General features: G+C 38.4%; 1 protein-coding gene across 1 annotated transcript in view; it reads right to left on the reverse strand.

Moving 5' to 3' along the window:
- Window positions 1–21,558, reverse strand: part of fam83b (family with sequence similarity 83 member B) — a 38,864-nt gene that overhangs the window by 6,741 nt on the left and 10,565 nt on the right. Inside the window, exons 3-4 of the mRNA XM_084093590.1 lie at window positions 7,092–7,256; window positions 4–128 (exon numbers count right to left, since the gene is read on the reverse strand). Coding sequence (XP_083949716.1) covers window positions 4–128; window positions 7,092–7,256 — 290 coding nt within the window. The remainder of the gene's footprint in view (window positions 1–3; window positions 129–7,091; window positions 7,257–21,558) is intronic.

Raw genomic sequence — 21,558 nt, forward strand, 5'->3', positions numbered from 1 at the left:
CACCTGTATGATCCATAAAACACCTTTTGGCAGTCAATAAGAAGAAATTTCTGCTCCATTGCTCCGTGGAACTTTACCCCAGATCTGCAAAGGTATTCTTGGCCTTTCACTGTACGTATCCTTATATTCTGCATTCAAGAAAAAAAAATGTTTAGATAACTTTTAGCAAGAAAACAAGCAAATGTAAATGTGAAATTACATCTTAACTTTTTTTAACTCAAATTCCTATTGTTAATGTGCATGATTCATTGATGCACATTGTATAAAAATACACATTACATTTTAGTTATGAACAGTTACAAAGACACAAAAGTCAAGTCCAATTTAATTATATAACACATTTATTGTTTTGTGCAGCAGAAATATCAGTGCCACAGCCTGTGTGTTCAAATGTAATTAAGAGTTTTGAATATAGTTTAGCTTTAAGAGATTTCTCAAATTATTATTAAAAAAGTATGATTGGTGTACTATGAAAAGTATGAAAACATGATTGGTGTCACGGGTGGTTATATATAAGTAGTGCACGAAGACGAAGGAATAAGGAAAATAATATAAAACTTTAATATTTTTCTTTAATATAAAACTCACACAGGACCACGCAGGAAAATGGGTCACACACACCTCAACATTACCACAGACAGGACAAACGAACTCAGGAAACATAGCACTATACTAAACCAAACAAGGGACTAATAATTAATTAGACAACAGGTGAACAGAGTAATTAATCAGACTCACAGCGAAACAAGGTCAACTAATAATGCCAAAACTGAACATTAACTTTACTGAACCTTAATACTCCCTTATCTGGCTTATGCTACTCTGAGCAATGCCTGCACTTTGTATTTTGAGCACTTCTTGCATTGTTTTTGCCTCTTCACGATGACTCGCTTAATTTACAGTAGTCCTAATTTGTAAGTCGCTTTGGATAAAAGCATCTGCTAAATGACTAAATGTAAATGTAAACATGACTCTGACAATTGGTTTGACTACTCAGACTACTGCCTCTGAAATAATTTTCCTTCTTGCTGACATCAGAAATGTTTATTTGAGATGAGATGAGATAAAGTTTTCATCCGGTCAGTTCCCAATAGATCAAATAAAGTCCCCTCCAACATTTTTCCCCATATCCTGTTTTGCTCATGTTGTATTTAGTGTCTCATGTCTCATGATAAATTACACAGAGACACTGTTCAGCAAAAAACAAAACGATAGGCAAACAAACCTCATTATTGCTTTGCAAACAAAGATAATGACAGCAAGCCTGTCTGTTGAAGCCAAGGGTTAGTTCTTATCACTGCTGCTAAAGCAACAAGGCTGTCGTCCCTTCTGTTTGACTACATCTGCACACCCAAACAACACTGGCGACAGTGGGCATGTTGTGTGCATGTTGTGTGCTCACTGGTCTACAGTGAGGAAAGTCTGTTGCCAGCTTGATTGGATGCTGTGAAAAATTGCCTCCCGCAAGAGTGAGAAATTGTAGAGATACTTAAAATTTACAATTTTTACAAAGTAAATCAAGCATAGAAATCAGGATCTGCTTCAGTAGCTGTTGCTGTGCTGTTGAAGGGTTAGTTCACCCAAAACTGAAAATTCTGTCAGTAATTACTCTCCCTCATGTTGTTCCAACCCCGTAAGACTTTCGTTCATCTATTTACTTAATTACTTAAGGTGATTAGTATGCAATTACAGAGAAACTACCAGGGAAAAAAACACCACTGTTAAATATCAACTCAACAAAGTACTGTGTACTTGTTATCTGTTTAGGTTGGTAATAACTCAGATTTAATTGTGTACTTCCTCAGAATGTAGGCAGCCATTCTCTAGAAACACCTCCAGTATTACCCATCAATTCAAGTTAGGTTTGTAGTTATCCTAGGGTTATGTTGGTAACAGTCCATGTTTATTTATTACCATGTTTATTTATCTTGAAATTAAGACGGTAGTTTCCAATAAATTACCTTGTCTTACATAGTTGTTGTTCATTGCTACACCCATTTATAGAGGGCTTATCAAATCATTTACCTTACACTTACCTGGTAACTACCCCGCAGGAACAGTTTTCCCTAATGTCATGGCACATCTTAAATACTGGGTATGTTCTTGCAGATGTTTTAACAATTTACTCAGTAAGTAAAGTGCAACTGTACTGTAAAATGAAGCCTTGTTTATTTCCATGGTATTACCGGAATTGTACCATATTACCTGATCATTCCCTTTTCCATATAGTCACAATTTTTTACCTCGTATGTCCTGCAACGTTACCAAGGAAAACATGACAATTTACTCAGTAAGTAAAGTGAAACTGTACTGTAAAAGGAAGCCTTGTTTATTTCAAGATAGTAATAAATAAACATGGACTGTTACCAACATAACCCTAGGATAACTACAAACCTAACTGTCGCATGCCTGTCCTGTCTTGTGCTGCACATGGGTGTTTTGTTATTTTGGGCCATGTGCTCATGTCATTGTCTGATCCCTCCCACTTGTTATCTGATTATTGTTTAAGTTCTTCCACCTGTTCCCTCCTGATTAGTTTCCCTTTATAAGTCCCCTCTTGTTTGCAGTCTGTGTCGGTACGTTGTCTTATGTTTCCTGTTCTCTGTGATTCCCCAGTAAGTTCATGTTCTGTTTTTGGTTTTGTATTTTCTAGTTATGTTTTTCCCCCCTCCTGGGTTTTGTTTTGTTTTGTATTTGTTTTTCTTTTATAAATAAACACCATTCTCTGCACTTGAGTCCTCGCACCTTTTTGCATTTATCCTGCCGTGACATAACGTACCGACCACATGAGGACTCAGCGGAGAAAAGGGGCGCAACCAGCCGGCCCCGCCCGAGCTGCTCGCCCTGCCGGCCCCACCCGAGCTGCTCGCCCTGCCGGCCCCACCCGAGCTGCTCGCCCTGCCGGCCCCACCCGAGCTGCTCGCCCTGCCGGCCCCACCCGAGCTGCTCGCCCTGCCGGCCCCACCCGAGCTGCTCGCCCTGCCGGCCCCGCCCGAGCTGCTCACCCTGTCTGCCGATCCAGAGACCGTTCACGTCACGTCTGCCGATCCAGAGACCGTTCACGTCACGTCTGCCGATCCAGAGACCGTTCAAGTCACGTCTGCCGATCCAGAGCCTGTTCACGTCACGTCTGCTGAGCCTGTGTCTTCGGACAAGATGGCCACCGCCGAGCCGGTGTCTGTTCCTGAGCCAGTAGTGTCTGGTCCTGAGCCGGTGGTGGCTGTTCCTTGGCCGCCCGAGGGGTCGTCTCCGCCCTGGCCGCCCGAGGGGTCGTCTCCGCCCTGGCAGCCCGTGGGGTCGTCTCTTCCATGGCCGCCCGATGGACTGCCTGTCCAGCCCTGGTCTGTCCCTCCCGTCCCGCCCTGATCTTATGGAGCGTCTGGTAGCCGCTCCGTAGGGAGGGGGTAATGTCACATGCCTGTCCTGTCTTGTGCTGCACATGGGTGTTTTGTTATTTTGGGCCATGTGCTCATGTCATTGTCTGATCCCTCCCACTTGTTATCTGATTATTGTTTGAGTTCTTCCACCTGTTCCCTCCTGATTAGTTTCCCTTTAGAAGTCCCCTCTTGTCCCCTCTTTGTTTTATGTTTCCTGTTCTCTGTGATTCCCCAGTAAGTTCATGTTCTGTTTTTGGTTTTGTATTTTCTAGTTATGCCACCCCACCCCCCACCCCACCTCGTGGGTTTTGTTTTGTATTTGTTTTTCTTTTATAAATAAACACCATTCTCTGCACTTGAGTCCTCGCACCTTTTTGCATTTATCCTGCCGTGACACTAACTTGAATTGATGGATGGGTAATACTGGAGGTGTTTCTAAAAAATGGCTGCCTACATTCTGAGGAAGTACACAATTAAATCTGAGTTATTACCAACCTAAACAGGTAACAAGTACACAGTACTTTGTTGAGTTGATATTTAACAGTGGTGTTTTTTTCCCTGGTAGTTTCTCTGTAATTACATACTAATCACCTTAAGTAATTGCACACTAAAATACTATAATTTACCATATGCTTACCAGGTAAATACTTAGTAATTAGTTTGTAGATTCTCTGCATTTACATACTTGTTACCTGTGGTAATTACCAATAACCAAATATAACTTACCATATATTTACCTGGTAAATACCTAGTAATTAGTTTGTAGTTTCTCTGCATTTACATTATTGTTACCTGTGGTAATTACCAATAACCAACTATAACTTACCATATATTTACCAGGTAAATACCTAGTAATTAGGGGACTGTAAAAGGAAGGGTTACCAAAATGGTCCAAGTGACTACAGTGGCTCATCCTTAAGTTTATCAAGCGACGAGAATACTTTTCATTTTTGGGTGAACTAAGTGAACTTTTTAAGTGACCTTTGAATGTACTGAGTTATTCAAAGAATAAATGTCAGTCGCAGAAAAATGCTCTGATGATGGCCCTTAGTGAGGTGTGGTGAGAAAAGTCATAATTGCATCTTGTTTTTAATATAATAATAGTTAATACCCTCTGGGAAGAAGAGGGAGGGGCAGTGTTTCCAGCTCAGAGCTTCTTTATATGGCTTCTCATCACTTCAAGGCATCATCACTTCACAAGAAAGTATGAATGAAGCAGTAAATGATTTGCTTACAAAGAGCAAAAACAGTATTCAGTTGAAAATATTTTCTAATTTCAATAATGTATATGTTTCTCAAAGTCTCTCAAAGAATAACTCACTGGGAACAACTTTCATTTCTTTTAGCGCACTGAAACAAAGAAATAAAAGAGAGAGATAGGAGAGCTCTGTAAAAAAACAAGAGTAACCGCATGACAGGTTTGCAGATTGCTGCTGACGTTTTGTTTTTCTGGTTATGTGTTATGCCAGTCAAATTTTAAAACTGAAATCAGCCTCAGCTATCAACCAGAAGAGTATAATGCAGATAAATGAAGAAATCTGTTCACACACTGAAATCAAATATATATCTTATATCATCTTTCATGCACAGGCTCATACATTAATAAACCAAGTAACATTGCTACTGCATGTCAATGGATATATGTCAGAAAGTGTGGTGCATCTGGATGCGTTTCATCGTGTGATTTCACTGAAGCAGAGAGCAGACAGAGTGTGTGAGACAGGGACGCAGTGTCTCATTCTGCTCACGAGAACAAATACGCCACCTTTACCAAGGTTAACTACTGACTGGCTGAAGATATTCCTTAATAGTTGTATATGCGGCAAAGCAAGAATCATCCCACTGGATCAAAGCATACATAAAGGTGTTAGTGTTTTTAAATATTTATCCATCTGTATATTTTATGCATTGTGTTATTTATTTATTTTTTGTACGTAGCCCCGCACATGACATATGCACAAAAATATATATATCGTGGCCACGAATCAAGAGTTCACTACACAAATTAAGAATTCGTTCCCTTGTTCTACTAAATTGTGCCCACTCTGTATTAATTTGTCCCCTTGTTTTAGTTAAATCAAAATGAGGGAACGAATTGGTACAACATGACCACGATTTGTCTAAAACAAAGAAATTAATTCTTAATTGGTGGACAAATATATATTTTTGTCCATATATCAGCTGAAGGCGTTGTTTTGTTTTCTAGTAAATATAATGCAAGTAAAACTGTTAATATTTTAAATTGTGCTTTTGGTAACACTTTATTTCGATAGTCCACTTTAGAAATTCTATTAACTATGAGTAACTTTGCAGCTACATGTTAACTAGCAGTCATTAGAGTATTAGTAGACTGTCTGCTTAATATCTGTTAACACTTTGGGCTCTATCTTGCACCCACAATTGACTTTGTACACTTTGTACACCAGCCCGTTCTCATCCCAAGGCGTCATATACTGACGCTTTTGAAATTTCGTCTACATTCGACGCACATGGCACCCACATATTGACGCTAAAGGGTGCCATGTGCGTCGAATGTAGACGAAATTTCAAAAGCGTCAGTATATGACGCCTTGGGATGAGAATGCGTTGTGTACACGCATGTATCATTCCAATTTTGCACCCGACACACAGCGGACTTTTCCCTCCACAGACGCACGTCGGTAAATTAGGGAATGAACTTGTGCTCCTGGGGGTGGTTCAGCGAAAAGAGGAGGCGTGTTGTGGCGCAAACGTTCCCTGGTGCTATTTTGCAGTTCCAGAAAACAATTCCGCCACAGACCAGGAAAAACCTAATCTAAAGTCAGTGGCGCGTTTTCAGTGGTGCGTTCAGATGCTATTTTAAGGGCGCATGCTTGGCCATAATGTAGCGTGTGCACAACGCACATACACTTTGCTTCTCTCATCTACACACAGACGCAGCAGTTGACATTTTTGCAAACCATACATAACTACAAGGAAAAATATTCCACCTGAAGGAAATCATTGTGGTGTCCATGAAGATGTGAAGAAATAGGCATAAATCTAGCTTACACATTTACCCAAATTATTATACGCCTGTTTAACCGAAGCTAATTTGGGTGTGTTTCTCCATCCCCAATGTCACTTCTCTGTGTTTTACGGCCCTGACGAGAACGTCGGTCTCCTCGGCTGTGAACCGCTCCTGGCAAATCCGCCGTTATAATAGCCATCCGCCATGGAACAAGCGCGTCTGCTCTTAAAGGGAATGTGAGATGTCGCTCTGATTGGTTTATTTCACGTTACGCCCAAACCACACCTATGAGTAATGAAGCTACTTCAGACCAACCCATTTTAGATTTGCGTCGGGTGCAAGAGTCATTTATCCCGCCGGTATAATAGCAACAGCGCCTGAGATCCGCCCACAAAGTTACTTGCGTTTCACGTTTGATACTTGCGTTTCAGATTGTTAAAATAGGGCCCTTTATTTTGATGCTCCTCAACAGACATTCTTCTGACTATAAGTAACTTTGCAAATACATGTCAACTTATTCTGCTAACCCTACCAGTCTACTAATAGTATAATGAGAATTAGGTGACACAGTTTCACAGTTAGTAGAATGTCTAAAGTGGACTATCGGAATAAAGTGTAACCATGCATTTTTCCTTGGGATGGAGGGCATTTTGATTCTGACTTGACTTGACTTGAATGCAGAATGTGACCTGTGCATTAATATACAGTAGAATATGGACACTTACCCTGAGTTTTTGGAGCTGGATGTCTTGTTTTTCTATCATAGCGAGGAAGCTTTTAAAGTGATTATGGTCGAGGAGAATGTAGACAGGAACACCCCTGACTGAGGCATCTACCACTTCTTTAAAGATGTCCACATCGGTGAAAACATCCATTGCGATTGCTATGACCTGTATAGACAAAAAAAGGAAAGCATAATAGAAACATCAGTCTCAGAGGATTTCTGGGCATTCAATAGCTGACATTCTCTTATTTAAATCAAAGACATCCCTGTCTGTTACACAGAGCTGAAGAAGCAGAGGTGTCAGCTTCGTGTTATTAAAACGGCACCCTTCGTTTTTCTGCGTAGTCAAACAAATCTAGGTCGATTTCAATAACTTGAGAGGTGGCTTTAATGAACCTGACAGGGGATTTGCATTTTCTTGGGCACTGTGCCTAATATTAAACAGTGAGAAGTCCGGGGAGAAGACTTTTCACTTTCTATTATTAAAAGATTTAGACATTTGTGTTTCAGGAAGACCAGCATTCCAGGATTCAAGCCTTGACAGGTTGAAGATGTTCTGTTAAAGCTAAAGGCCAGCGAGTCTTAGCATAAGCTGTATCTCACCACACCCTGTAGAACAAATGATTAAATCGAGAATTTCTACAGAATTTGATGAGACTGAATAATAATGTCATAGAATACATAATCTTGATTCCAGTCTGACTGTGACATTTACAGTTTTGCATTTCAAATAAAGCAATAGTTCATCATTAGCATCAACTGTAGGCTGTTTGGGTGAATTTCGCAATAACATGTTGACTTCAGTTGACTGAAGATGAAGATAGTCTTTATTTATAAAACTAAAGAGCATAATCCAACATGAAGATAATCCAAACAAATGAAGGCAATGTAAAAGAGCACAGACAACACCAGACAGTGAGCTGACAGAACTGATGGCATTACGCAGCAGTGGTGTGCGGTGGGTTTCTGAAATGAGGCAAAGTCCTTTTTGTTAATTAAATGTAAATTCATCTCCCAGTTACACTGAATGTTGTCACATCTTCCTGCTTAAATAAACATCACATAAAAAAGAGAAACCAAATAAATTCTATTTTGTATTTTTACATTAAGTAATTAATGTTCTATTGATTAAAAACAAATATAAATCTCATCAATATAGTTTAAGAATTTTTACATTTATTCCAAAATAATAAAGGCACAATTTAAACATTATATTTTATTTGTGAACTGAGGTTCAGCTATTCTTTTTAATAGTCAACTTATTTTCTTTGGTTATCAAGCTCGGTAAACACCGTCACAGACGAAAATGCACCTTTAATTTCACCAAGGTCATCGCTCACTAAAAATACCCCAGTCATCATGTTTCAAGTCCATTTCAAGTTTGATTTTGATGTGACAAAGTGGTGATTTCTCAGTGGCTGAGTTGTTTACTTAGTTTTTAATAAGTCTTCCCATTAAACACCATCATTTTGTTCATTCAGAACAATTCGAAAACGCGCACGAAAACAAGAGGCAGGATTTATCGCACAAACCAATCATATCCAACCATAACCAATCATATCCAACCATAGCACAATGGAGGCATTTCAAGTGACTTTCCCCCATTCGTTCTCAATTACCCCCATCAAACCCAGCGGTCTGTTAAAACTTTGCGTCCCTCTGCAACTTTAACCGCTGGTGTCGCTGTTGGACAATGTTACTTTAGAAAAACCAGTGATTTATACACTATTTAATGTCACATTTTGTAATATTTGCATTGTTTATTTTCTCATCCAATTTTTTGAGGAGGCACTGCTTCCCTTGCCTCTTTGGAGGAAATGCCCCTGATACACAGATAACTACTGAACAAATGAGGAACAGGTGTGTAATAATCAATGAGACAATGAGTTTCTATGACAACAGACTAAAACAGAACGGAAACAAAGGAAATACAGAGCGACCACTGGCTCCCTTTTACCTAAACTCAACTCGAACTGATGATTCCGTTGCCGTTTTCAAGAAATGGCTGAAGACGCACTTGATCGATTAATACTAACACTTTCTCTTCTCTTCTATTCTATATCAATAAATAATAATAATAATAATAATTTTTATTATTATTATTATTATTTTTTACATATACTGCGTTAGATTAAACTGGGACTGGTCATAGCACTAACATTTTGTTGTCCTATTGTTAGTTTAACTGCTTCTATTGTTCTCCCCATTTGTAAGTCGCTTTGTGATTAAATGTAAATGTAAATGAAATGATGAATAACAAAATAAAAGTCCTTGAAAATGAAACTAAAAACACAACAGAATGACAGTTGACAGAAGGAAATTAAAATGCTTTAAGAATTGTATTCTGCTCATTCTCATTAGATTCTTATTACTGTATAACAATACACATGCAGTCCCATTTAATTTTAAATTTTCCCATTTAACTACTACGTATAGTAACACTTTATCTTTGTCACATGCTGAGTTTGTTTTTATGTTTTGCTGTCAGTTTGTTAAAGAGTTCAGTCTTCCTCCATCCCCTGCTTATCTGTCTCCTTGGTTACTGATTGAGATTGTTCTGTCCAGTGTCCCGCTAAATAGTCTCATTAGTTCCTCGGTTTGCTGTGTATTAAAACTCTGTGTTTAGTCCTGTCTAGTTGCCTGCTATCGTATCGTTGGTTGTTTTGTTCATGTTCTTGAGTGTTTTTGTAAAGATTTGAGTTTATTTCTAATTAAAAGTAGTTGCTGCACCTAGATCCTTCCAACCTTCATTTCATTTTGTACTTTATTATACATAACTACATGCAACCTAAACCAAACCCTAATCCTAACCCTATAATAAGTATGTTGTTAATATTACTCATTACTTAAATGTATAGTTAAACTGTAACTGAATGTACAAACATTTAAATTAATCATTAGATACAGTGCACTTATTAGGTACAAACTGTACATGTTTTTACATTGTGCTAATATTTAAAAAATACCTACATGTAATTACAGCTGGAATTCATTTATGTAAATACATCTATAACTACACCTTATAATGTTGACCTTACCTTATAATATAACCCTCCCTTATAATATAACCCACCCTTAAACCTACCCAAACCAGCAAACCTGTCCTAACCTTACCTGTATCCAGCTCAATAGCAGCACAATTCTTTTTCAATACAACATCAACACAATAAGATCACTGAACCTAACAATTATGATGTAAGTAGTTAATATAAAGTGTGGACACATATGCTATAAGGTAGCAAAACAAACATTGATATATTCAAATACTGTCAGCATGCTTGAAAACAAGACGAGATGAGCAGGATCTATTCACAGCAGTTACAGTTGTAATCAAAATTATTCAACCCCCTGATCAGAATCAGATTAGAATAAACAAGAAACAAGATACAAAAAGATAGCGAAGGCACTAAATGTTCCTAGAGACACCGCTGGACATATAGTTATCAAGTTCAAAGTTAAAGGAACAGTGGTTACACTTCCCGGACAGGGCAGAAAAAGGAAGCTATCAACATCTGCAACCACATTTCTGAGAAGGCAGGTTAAAAAAAAACAACTAGAGTGACTGTAAAAGACCTGAAGCAAGTCTTGGTGACAACAGGCACTGAGGTTTCAGCTTGCACAGTAAGGTGCGTATTAAATGCATGCGGTTTCCATGCTATAACTCCAAGATGAACACCACAACTGACCCAAAAGCACAAGAAAAGCGCTCAAAATCATTTGATTCTGAAAAATGAAGCCTACCCGGAAGTGCGAAAAACTGCAATACATCGAAAATCCGCTAGGGGCAGGTCCCAAAAGGGAGCAAATGTCCATAGCCCCCATGTTAAAATGTCCGTTTTCACAGCATAAATTTGTGTTTTTACAGGTTGGTCCCATGGACTTTTATTGTATTTTTCGATAGGTTCCGAGTGCCTGACAACCATGAGGGCTGTGAATTTTTTTCTAACTCGTTAGTTTCGATCGTATTTAGATATAAAATGTATGACAATAAGGGCGTGGTTAACTTTGATTGACAGCTTGATTGACAGCTGACAAGGCTGCGCCACAGAGAATGACAACATAAGAAGCGCAATTTTTTAATACAGTTGACATATAATACTACTGTTTCTGTATCATGAAATGTAGTTTTAAGAGTTTTTCAGGTGAGAATGTAGTTGTTTAAAGCTCAAATCTGTGGTTTATTTATAAAGATTTATGAAAATTGTATCCAGTTGTGAGATCCAGCGATGTCCGGGCGCTCGGCATTCATGTACCCCGCCTGGAACAGCCTTTCCTCGGCTAGTCGTTCTGAGGTTTGCCGCTGTCTCTGGTGTCTCTGTAGTGGTTAAACATGAGATATAATTCGTCTTGTGTATATCTAACGGGCGATTTTTGGTTTCGTGAATCTATAATTTGTTCCCTGGCCAATCGTTTTGGCTGAGGGGAAGTTTCATAACTTTATAAGCTATTTAACTTTACCGTTGTATGGTTAGACTAGAGCGCTGACTTTACTTTGTATGTTTGACTGAATTGTTTGCTTTATTTGTATAGCTTCTTGTAACTTTACCTTTTACTTTTATAATGGCTAATATTGATAAAAGTGAAATTTAACAAAAAGAGACTGGGTTGAGTTTTGTCATTTTAAATTTTAATACAACGAATATGATCTGTAAAGTTGTTTACTGCAAAATCTGTTGTTTAGTACAAATGCACATATTGCCTGGACCATATTAAAATGTTTAATATTTTTTATATTATATTTAAAACGAAAAGAGGCAGGTTTGTGTTTTATATATATATATTTTTTTATAAATAGGCAAACGTTATGTGCAGTGAATATAATCAATACGCGTTGCCTGAACCACATTTGTGTGGCTATAATGTTTAAGATTTCTTTAAATGAAAACGAAAAGAGTTAGTATGGTGTTTTATAACATATTTCGTTGCCTAAAATATACACAGAGATAACCGGAGTAGCAGAGCGAGCTGAGTGACGCGCGCTGCGTCAGAAGGTGGGCGGGGTTAGGAGTTCCCAAGATTTTCCAAGATGGCGCCACCCATACCCCCCATAAACGGCTTCAAACCCGTTCTTCAGAAAGTCTATGGGTGACGTCACAGACGCTTTGTCCATATTTTTTACAGTCTATGCTCTGGACCGAAGCTACAGAGGTTCTATTGTTTTCTATTGTTTATATACTTTATTGTTGGATTCCTTGTTATTTGGCCGTGCTTCTACATTCATGGACTGGGATCGGACAACACTGTTGCCTGTGCCTGTGTACTCTAGTGGTGTGCCTGGATTTCTCAGTCCCTTGTGCTCTCCATTAGGGCTGCACGATGTGTCGTTTAAGCATCGATATCGCGATGTGCGAATCCACGATAGTCACATCGCAGGATGTGCGATGTAGGCTGATCCGTTATTCATTAACCGTACGGGCCAAGAACTGCTCCCCGGCCCATGACGCATGTGATTCGCGGATTAATTGCACATCTTAACCATCATAGAGTGAAAGTTTATCATTTGCATGTGTTTTTAAGTCCTGTCAGTTTAACAGGGCGCATAAGAACGAGCAGAGCTAGAGCGAGAGAGCCCCGGACGCGCTGTCTTGCTCTCTCTCCCTCGCGCATATTAATCAAAATCAATTGACACAATGGTGTCGAAAAAAACAAACTATCCAGTGATGAAATGTTTTCTGTGTTGACAAATCTTGTGCGATATCCTAAACTGCTGAGATAATTATACAACGTGTGCCGTAGACTACATGTCCGATTCGCGAACTAATGATTATTTTGAACCGATTCAATTTAATGAATGGTTTAAACCTATGGTTTAAACAACTGACCTGTCCAACACTGAACTCACGAGACGTCTGAATTAGTGTATAAAAAAATCGGTGACACTATACAATAATGTTCTATTTATTAAACTATTTAACTACATTAGTTAACATTTAATATTAGTAAACTGCACTTCTACAACATTGTTAATTTCAACATTTAGGCTATAGCCTTATTGAAATCAAAAGTTGTACAGTATGTGTTAACATAGTTAATGCACTGTGAAGTAACATTACCAAACAATGAACAGCTGTATTTTTATAAACTAAGATAAACAAAGATTAATAAATACAGAAGTATTGCTCATGGTAAGTTCATGTTAGTTATTAGATTAATTAACTAATGTTAACAATTCAAACCATATCCTAAAGTTACAAACAAATCATTTACTCTAATTTAAATAATACTCTGATGTTTAAATAATTTAAAATGAGAATGTAAGTGTGCTTACCCCATATTTGTTTGTAAGAAAAAATTAGATTAGATTTCATTTCATATCGCAATATATATCGCAGAAAAATAAAATATCGCAATGTCATTTTTTCCCAATATCGTGCAGCCCTACTCTCCATGTTCCTGTACAACAGCATGTCAGAAGTTCTGTTTTATTATAACGCTTTGGATTTTACCCGGACACTTTGGATTGGATCTAACCGTGTCCCGTGTAGCAGAGTGTCTGGATCTTCATCTCATCATAACGCCTTGAATCTTATTTGGACATTACTGTGTGGATTAGATTGCTATTTGCTGTCATCTGTATTTTAAAGGCATACTATGCAGTTTCCGTTTTTGTCAAACAGCGACCTCTAGAGTCGCTGTGGAGTACTTGTATTTAATGTTACTGTTGTAAATACCACAGTATTCAGTTTCTCGTTTTCATTTCCTTGACTCTTCTGACCGTCTTTTCTTCGTTTTCTTCATAGACTCTGCCATGATTCACGTGTGAAATGCGTGCTAGTGTCTTTCATAGAGGCTGCTTCATATGTTGTTGATGTATGTGACGTCATGCCATAAAGCAAGCCGTGATTCTCGCGAGATCCCCTTCTTTGCTATCGGGATGATTCGCCCTACTACGAGTTTGTTTACAATCGAAATGACTTCGAAGCTGTTATATTAAGGTACAGATCTTGCATAGTGTGCCTTTGATATTGACTGGGTTCTGTGGAGAGCGGAAACTCAAACACCTGGACCACGTCAGGATAAGGTATTCTCTGCCTGAACTGCTTTCACAGAAACACCATTGTTGCTCAACATACGTGTCCATTAAACTTTACGATCACTTCACCTTATGCGTCGGTCTAAATATGTTTATAGGGGATCACAGCGGAACTTTAACATCACAGGGACTGATATAAGGTCTTATGTTCCCGTCCCATGTGTACTGATATTAAACAAAATATCTCTCGTGGTGTTTGCCCTGCGAACTTATGCTATCCACAAGTGTCTACTATACACTCTGACAAAGTACATCCTGAATTCAGGTTCACGCACCTCAAAGAACATTCATTAAACAAAAAGACTGATTTACTCTATGACATCATCTTGGACAAAAAACTTGATGTCTTCTGTATTTCTGAAACTTGGCACCAACAAAATGACTTTTTAAATCTCAATCTGTGTACTCTACCGAATTCCCTTTGTCCATCTATGATTCTTATTGGAGATATTAACATTCATGTTGATAATCCTAGTTGTAATCATACTGCCAATTTTATAGAGATTCTGGATTGTTTTAACCTGATTCAACATGTCAACTTTCCTACTCATAGAAAAGGTCATACTCTTGATTTGGTGTGTACAGCTGGTGCTGATATCAATCAGCTTGAAGGCAAAGATTTGTGCATTAGTGACCATAAGCTCTTGAGTTTCAATGTATCTGTTCCTCTACAAAAACTACAAAAGAGGGTTATTAGTTTTAGAAATCTTAAAAATATTGATCTTATTCAGTTTTCATGCATGATCAATGATATTCCTACAGGTAATACTGTTGATCAATTTAACTTAATTTTATCATTAACTTTAGATGTGCTGGCCCCCAGGAAGGAACGTATTGTGTCATTTACGAAATCATCACCCTGGTTTACTATTGAGTTTAGGGCTCTTAAAGCTAAGAACAGGTAGCTGGAACGACAATATAAAACAACAGGTCTCACTGTCCATAAACTTATGTACGATGAGCATTTGGTTCAGTACAGCTATGCCCTCAAAATAGCAAGAACTAAATACTACTCTCAAGTCATTAATGATGGTACTGCAAATCCAAATAAGATGTTTAAGATAATCAACAAACTCCTTAAACCTACCAATTCACTTATTTGTTCCTCTGTGCAGCAGAGCAATACATTTCTGAAAAGCTTTGCTTAAAAAATTGAGAATATTTATCAGTATATTTCTTCTGTCTTTCTGTGTGCACCTCTTGAGATTCATCCCTTCAATTTTCTGCTAAATTGGTTTTCTAGTTTTAAAACTGTCACCATTGATTACATTTCTAAATTAATTATGACGATGAATTCTACTACCTGTACTCTGGACCCTATTCCAAATCATGTTCTCAAAGATTGTCTGTCATCTATCAGTCCTCTCATTTTGAACATTGTTAACGCTTCCCTTATTACTGGACTTGTTCCCCAAGCCCTTAAGGTTGCTGCCATCACACCAGTTCTTAAAAAGCCTGGGTGTGATGTGTCTGATCGGTCTAACTACAGGCTTATATCTAATCTTCCTTTTTTGGCGAAGGTTTTGGAACTTGTTGTCTTGTCACAACTTCATTCTCACTTGTCCTTGAATGAGCTTTTAGAACCTTTTCAATCTGGGTTTCGATCAGGACATAGTACTGAGACTGCCTTGGTTATGAACGATCTCCTTGTCTCTGCTGACTCTGATGCCTTTACTTTCTTGGTGCTGTTATATTTGAGTGCAGCCTTTGACACGGTGTGTCACTCTATACTGATTGAGAGACTCGAGACTTGGCTTGGTATTTCGGAGACAGTGTTGGAGTGGTTTAAACTACCCAGTTTGTTGTTTTAGAAAACAATAAATCTAATGTCAGACAGGTATGTCATGGTGTTCCTCAGGGGTCTGTCCTTGGCCCAATACTTTTTAATATTTACATGCTTCCTTTAGGGCAGATTATTAGAAAGCATGGATTGGGGTTCCACTTTTATGTTGATGATACCCAAATTTATATTAGCACGAAAACTAATATCACAGGTATCTCGGCAACACTCTCTGACTGTCTGCAGGAAATTAAATTATGGATGTACCACAATTTTCTTAAATTGAATGGTACAAAGTCAGAGGTCCTTTTAGTTGGGACCCCTGCAGCTGCCTGTACTGGTAGAACTTTCAGTTCACACCTTGAAAATAATGTAGTATTCCCATCATCTCAAGTTCGCAATCTTGGTGTTATCTTTGACTCTCATTTGACACTTGAAGCACATATCAAGAGCATTTCAAAATCTGCATTTTTGTTCATCTCAGGAATATTGGCAGGATTAGGCCTTTTATTTCATTACCTGATGCAGAAAGGCTTGTCCATGCACTCGTTACCTCTAGGGTTGATTATTGTAATGCCCTTTATCTTGGCCTACCTTCAAAGTCTATTAAGCGCCTGCTACACATACAGAACTCAGCTGCACGTGTTCTTACACATACTCCTCGTCAGCATATCTCTGGGCTGCTTAGGCCTGCATTGGCTTCCAGTCCATGCCCGCATTGATTTTAAAACTCTTATTTTAACATATAAAGCTGTACAAGGAACTGCACATCATATATATGTGATTTAATTACGCTATGCCCTCTCGATCTCTCCGCTCCGCCAACTCTTTTCTCATTAAACAGTCTTCTTGCAGACTAAAACTATGGGTGAAAGAGCCTTCTCTGTGGCAGCCCCTAGGTTGTGGAATGCACTTACTTTAACTGTTAGGAATGCCCCAACATTAAGTAGTTTTAAGAAACAGTTAAAAAACCCATCTTTTTAAGACAGTGTTTGTGTCTTAATAGGAGACACTGGATGTATATTGATTCTACCTGTTGTTGCTTTTTTTCTACTTTTTTCTACTTTTGTACTGTATTTGTTGTAGCGCTTTGGGTCTAAGAAAAGCGCAATATAAATAAAATGTATTATTATTATTATTATTATTATTATTATTATTACACTGTCTGAATCGTTCCCAATCCCCTATATAGTGCACTATGTGCCATATTTACACTGTCTGAATCGTTATAGTGCATGTACCATTCACCATGTAGAAAATAGTAAATGTGTGAACAAGTGACCGATTTCAGCCGCAGCTTCAGCGTCTGTTTTTAATGTAGGGGGCGATACTGTATTAAAGGCTGTATAATGCGCTTATTACGGTTCTAAATCACCCTAGAGGAGTATTTACCCAATTAATGTCCAGTAACTAGAGAGGGGTAAAGAAGCCAGAGTCATGGATCAGATTCACTCAATATATTGATTAGGCAATGCAGAATGAACTCATTATTCACAATTTCTCAATGAAAGTATAAATATGTGTCAAATAAAATACAAAATAACGCAGGCCTGCGCAACTAATATACAAACAACTTAACAGAATTAGACTTTGGTTCAAAAGATACAGTTAATATCTCATATATTTCATAGATACATATCTCAATCTGAACAACCTGAGCACTCTATGCCCAGGCTACCGCATGATGACCTTAATCCACCTTGACACGATTATTTACAATAATGCGTACCACATTTCTACCTTCTTTCCATTGCCGTATCAAAACTCGCGTTAGTTTCTCCTAACTCGCGAGACTTCAGAGATTAATCCACTCCAACTCTGCAGATGCAACACTCAAACAGAACGCTGTACAACTATTATAATGTAATAAATCTAGCTTGAACATGACCTTTTGCACGGGACTCTTCAGATTCTCGAGAGCTTTTGACTGGACAGAAAATTTGATGAAAAGTTGAAGTGCAGGGTGACGTAATCAAAATCATTGATGACGGAAGTGAGAGACTGTACGTTTCCATTTTCTAAATGTGCATTTTGTCATTGTTTTGGAACACACTAGCTAAGGAGAACATATTAGCCAAAAAACAACAAAACCAATTAAAGAAATGAACAACAGGTGCGCGTGACAATAAAGTTAACAAGAAACCATAGAAAGCAAAATAAACCCAGGAAACAGAACTAGAACTTGTGCAAAACCAATACGAAATGAACACAAGCAAGACACACAAGACAAAAGCAAATCCAAACTCAGAAATCCCTTACATTTCCACCAAATCAAGCAGGAGCGACTATGTGCCTTATAACAAAATAAATAAAGTCCAGCAGATGAGGGCAGGAGGGGTATTGAGGTGGAGAACACAGGGCAATGAGGGAAGATCATAGCCTGGTTCTACCAGAATCTCGTACATTTCATTTGTACAGAGAGTCTGGCCACTCTCCATTGACAAGCGTTAACTTCCTTGAAGGCGGGTATTCAGTTGAAGTTTAAAACGATTGGATCTGCCCAGAGCAACTCTTGATCTGCCATAACCAATCACTAACGTTTGGTCGTGACGTAATCCTACAACTCAAACTAGCGCATGACCTCAACGTCATCGTTCTCAGCCACTCCCCCTGTTCGCTGATTGGACCGGTAAAAATAGTACAAATTTGGCCGGAGAAAACCCATGAATATACCTTAAACCCAGATGGAGTACTGAAGGAATTTTGCTCATTTTCAAACTATCCAAAGGATATCCTGTTTACTTAGACATTATAATAACTCATGTGTTTTTCTACATGTACTTTTCATTTATGGCTCATACATTCTTATTCAAAGTGTATCCTCTCATCCCGAAGGAGCCGTTCAGCCTTTCTAATTTACTTCTTCATGAGGCATTGAAATACAGAAAGGGCATCATTACTACCAGGCACAATCAAAGCTATAATATGACTACTGCTTTTAAAATGCCTTAATCTGAAAACACACGTACAAGTAAAGTGTACACAACACAGCACTTGGAAATACAAGTACACATGTATTATGGCAATTACAGTGATTTAGGAAGCTTCCAAGAAAATTTAATTTCTCACACCTGTTTGCACTCTTTTACTGAAGAAGTTAGTAAAACTCCTGGGAGCTTCACTGAACACAATGCTGATGTGCTGCTGATATATTCGGTTGCATGTTACATTCTATGATGAAACCGCCTTTAGTTTACTTGAATCTTGGCTTGGCAGAGGCTAGTATATCAATTGATATCATTTGGCACGCTAGATGAGAACACCCTCCCCAAACACACCCTGAGAAGATACTGTATACATCCGTCAAGTGTTTCATTACTCTAGAGAATACATGTAATCAGAGCGCCAGGACTACACGAGGCAGTTCATTCGACACACTGAAATTGGTTTGATAAATCCATGTCTCCCAAGAGATCGCCTATTGGGTCTGGCCCTGCACTGGAAATAATTTGTTGAAAAGTGATACATAATATGCTAAGATTTTTGTGACCATTTAATTTCGTCCAAATGCAACAAATTGAAGTTATACAAACAGAAATCCTTTTATAGAGCCTCTATTATTTTATTGGTGGAAAATAGTTTAATGCACATGGATTATCCCTTACTTTTTACATGTACTTTTTGTACAGATACAACTTTTTATTTTTTCATAATGTATTAGTAAATGTTGAAATGAACATTAACAACGAATAAGGGATTCAAACTAGCAAGATCAGATCATAGTGATGTGGATATACAAGCTCTCCAATTCAAGCGCTCCAGTGAAGGTGTGCTTATTTACAGCACTTTATACAACAGATGTTGATGCTTTAGAGCAAGCAGCTTTACAGTGGTGTATATATTTAAAGTGATACATAATATTCTAAGATTTTTGTGACCATTTAATTTTGTCCAAATGCAACAAATTTAAGTTACACCAACAGAAATCCTTTTATAGAGCCTCTATTATTTTATTGGTGGAAAATAGTTTAATGCACATGGATTATCCCTTACTTTTTTCATGTACTTTTTGTACAGATACAACTTTTTATTTTTTCATAATGTATTAGTAAATGGTGAAATGAACATTAACAACGAATAAGGGATTCAAACCGGCGTCTCCAGTGTGTGAGACCAGGGGAGTGAGGTTTACACGCACAGCTCTTACTGGCCTACGTTACACTTATTTAGATGAAATGATCACTTCCTTGTTTGCCATTTCTTGTCGACCATAAAGGTTGGTCAGCGCTATATTGATGAGATCCAATGCTGGCGATATTGTACTCAATCACATCTATCTCAGTCCCTCAGTGTGCCATGTTCAACAGAAGCTCTTAGACAGCTTTAATCATCTCTCATAATCAAAACACAAAAAATACTGCATTGCTCAGATGGAACACATTGCATTCTCACTCATAACTAATGAGCTCCACACCCCATAGCAGAGCTTTCTTTGCATGACAAAATGTTTCTTTTTGTTTTGTTTTTTTGTTTTGTGGTAAGCTGGCTTCTCATGGGCACACCTAGATGTTTCTGGCACTCCTGTGTCATCAACTGCAAAGGGAGCGATCATTTCAGAATTGCATATTGCAAAACTTCATTGTTTGCTCTGTGTTTGTTCAGCACGGTTAAGCAGCCACTGTTGCTGGGGAAAGACTATTGTACATGACTGATGCCTGAGGGAGAAAGTGATGTAGCCTATGTGATCTTATCGCATCATTAGCAAGAGTTCAACACGTGTGGGGCTGGTTTCTAAAGCTGTGATTTAAAGGAAATCAATCTACAGTCTCTTCTGTGATTATGAGGGATTCTTGACGAACAGACAGGCAGGGCAGGGAAAATGGTTGGCACTTTTCCTATATTCATGAGAGGTGCAATTCTCTGACAGACAATAATGCTGGTCTCATCAGGACTTCCTTTATACAAAATGTATAGGTGATGCAAAGATTATGGACTCATTAAAAATGAAGAAAATTAAGGGTGTAAGAAAATATCGATACTAGTGAATATTGCGATATTATGTTTGTCGATACTTCGAATCTCAAAAACACTGTATCAATATTTATTTATTAGCTTACATCCAAGCAAGATTTGTGTCAGTGGCTTTGTGTTCAGTTTTCGCCATGTTCACAGCTGAAGTCTGGACTCATTTTGGCTGCCACTATAAAGAAACCACTAAGGAGATCGACAAGTGTTGATTGCAAAATAAGCCATGACAAAATCCAATAGCTTCTCAGGAAATGCATTGAATCTGAGAGATCATTTATCCACGCTGCTGAGAGTGGCGTTTCAATAGACAAATATGAACTGCACGCTTTCCTCTAAATAATAAAATCAACCCACAACAAAAATGACAGCGCTGAGAAAACATCAGCAAGATCAGATCATAGTGATGTGGATATACAAGCTCTCCAATTCAAGCGCTCCAGTGAAGGTGTGCTTATTTACAGCACTTTATACAACAGATGTTGATGCTTTAGAGCAAGCAGCTTTACAGTGGTGTATATATTGAGAGAGAGGGGAGGAGGGGAGGGGGAGGGAGGAGGGGAGGGGGGAGGGGGGAGGGGGAGGGGGAGGGGGAGGGGGAGGGGGAGGGGGAGGGGGAGGGGGGGTTGGAATCCACTGCTGCTTCAATGTATATGTATATGTGTGATTATAATCAAGGTATTAATATTT

This window comes from Abramis brama, assembly GCF_963993115.1.
Source record: "Abramis brama genome assembly, chromosome: 19".
NCBI lineage: Eukaryota > Metazoa > Chordata > Actinopteri > Cypriniformes > Leuciscidae > Abramis > Abramis brama.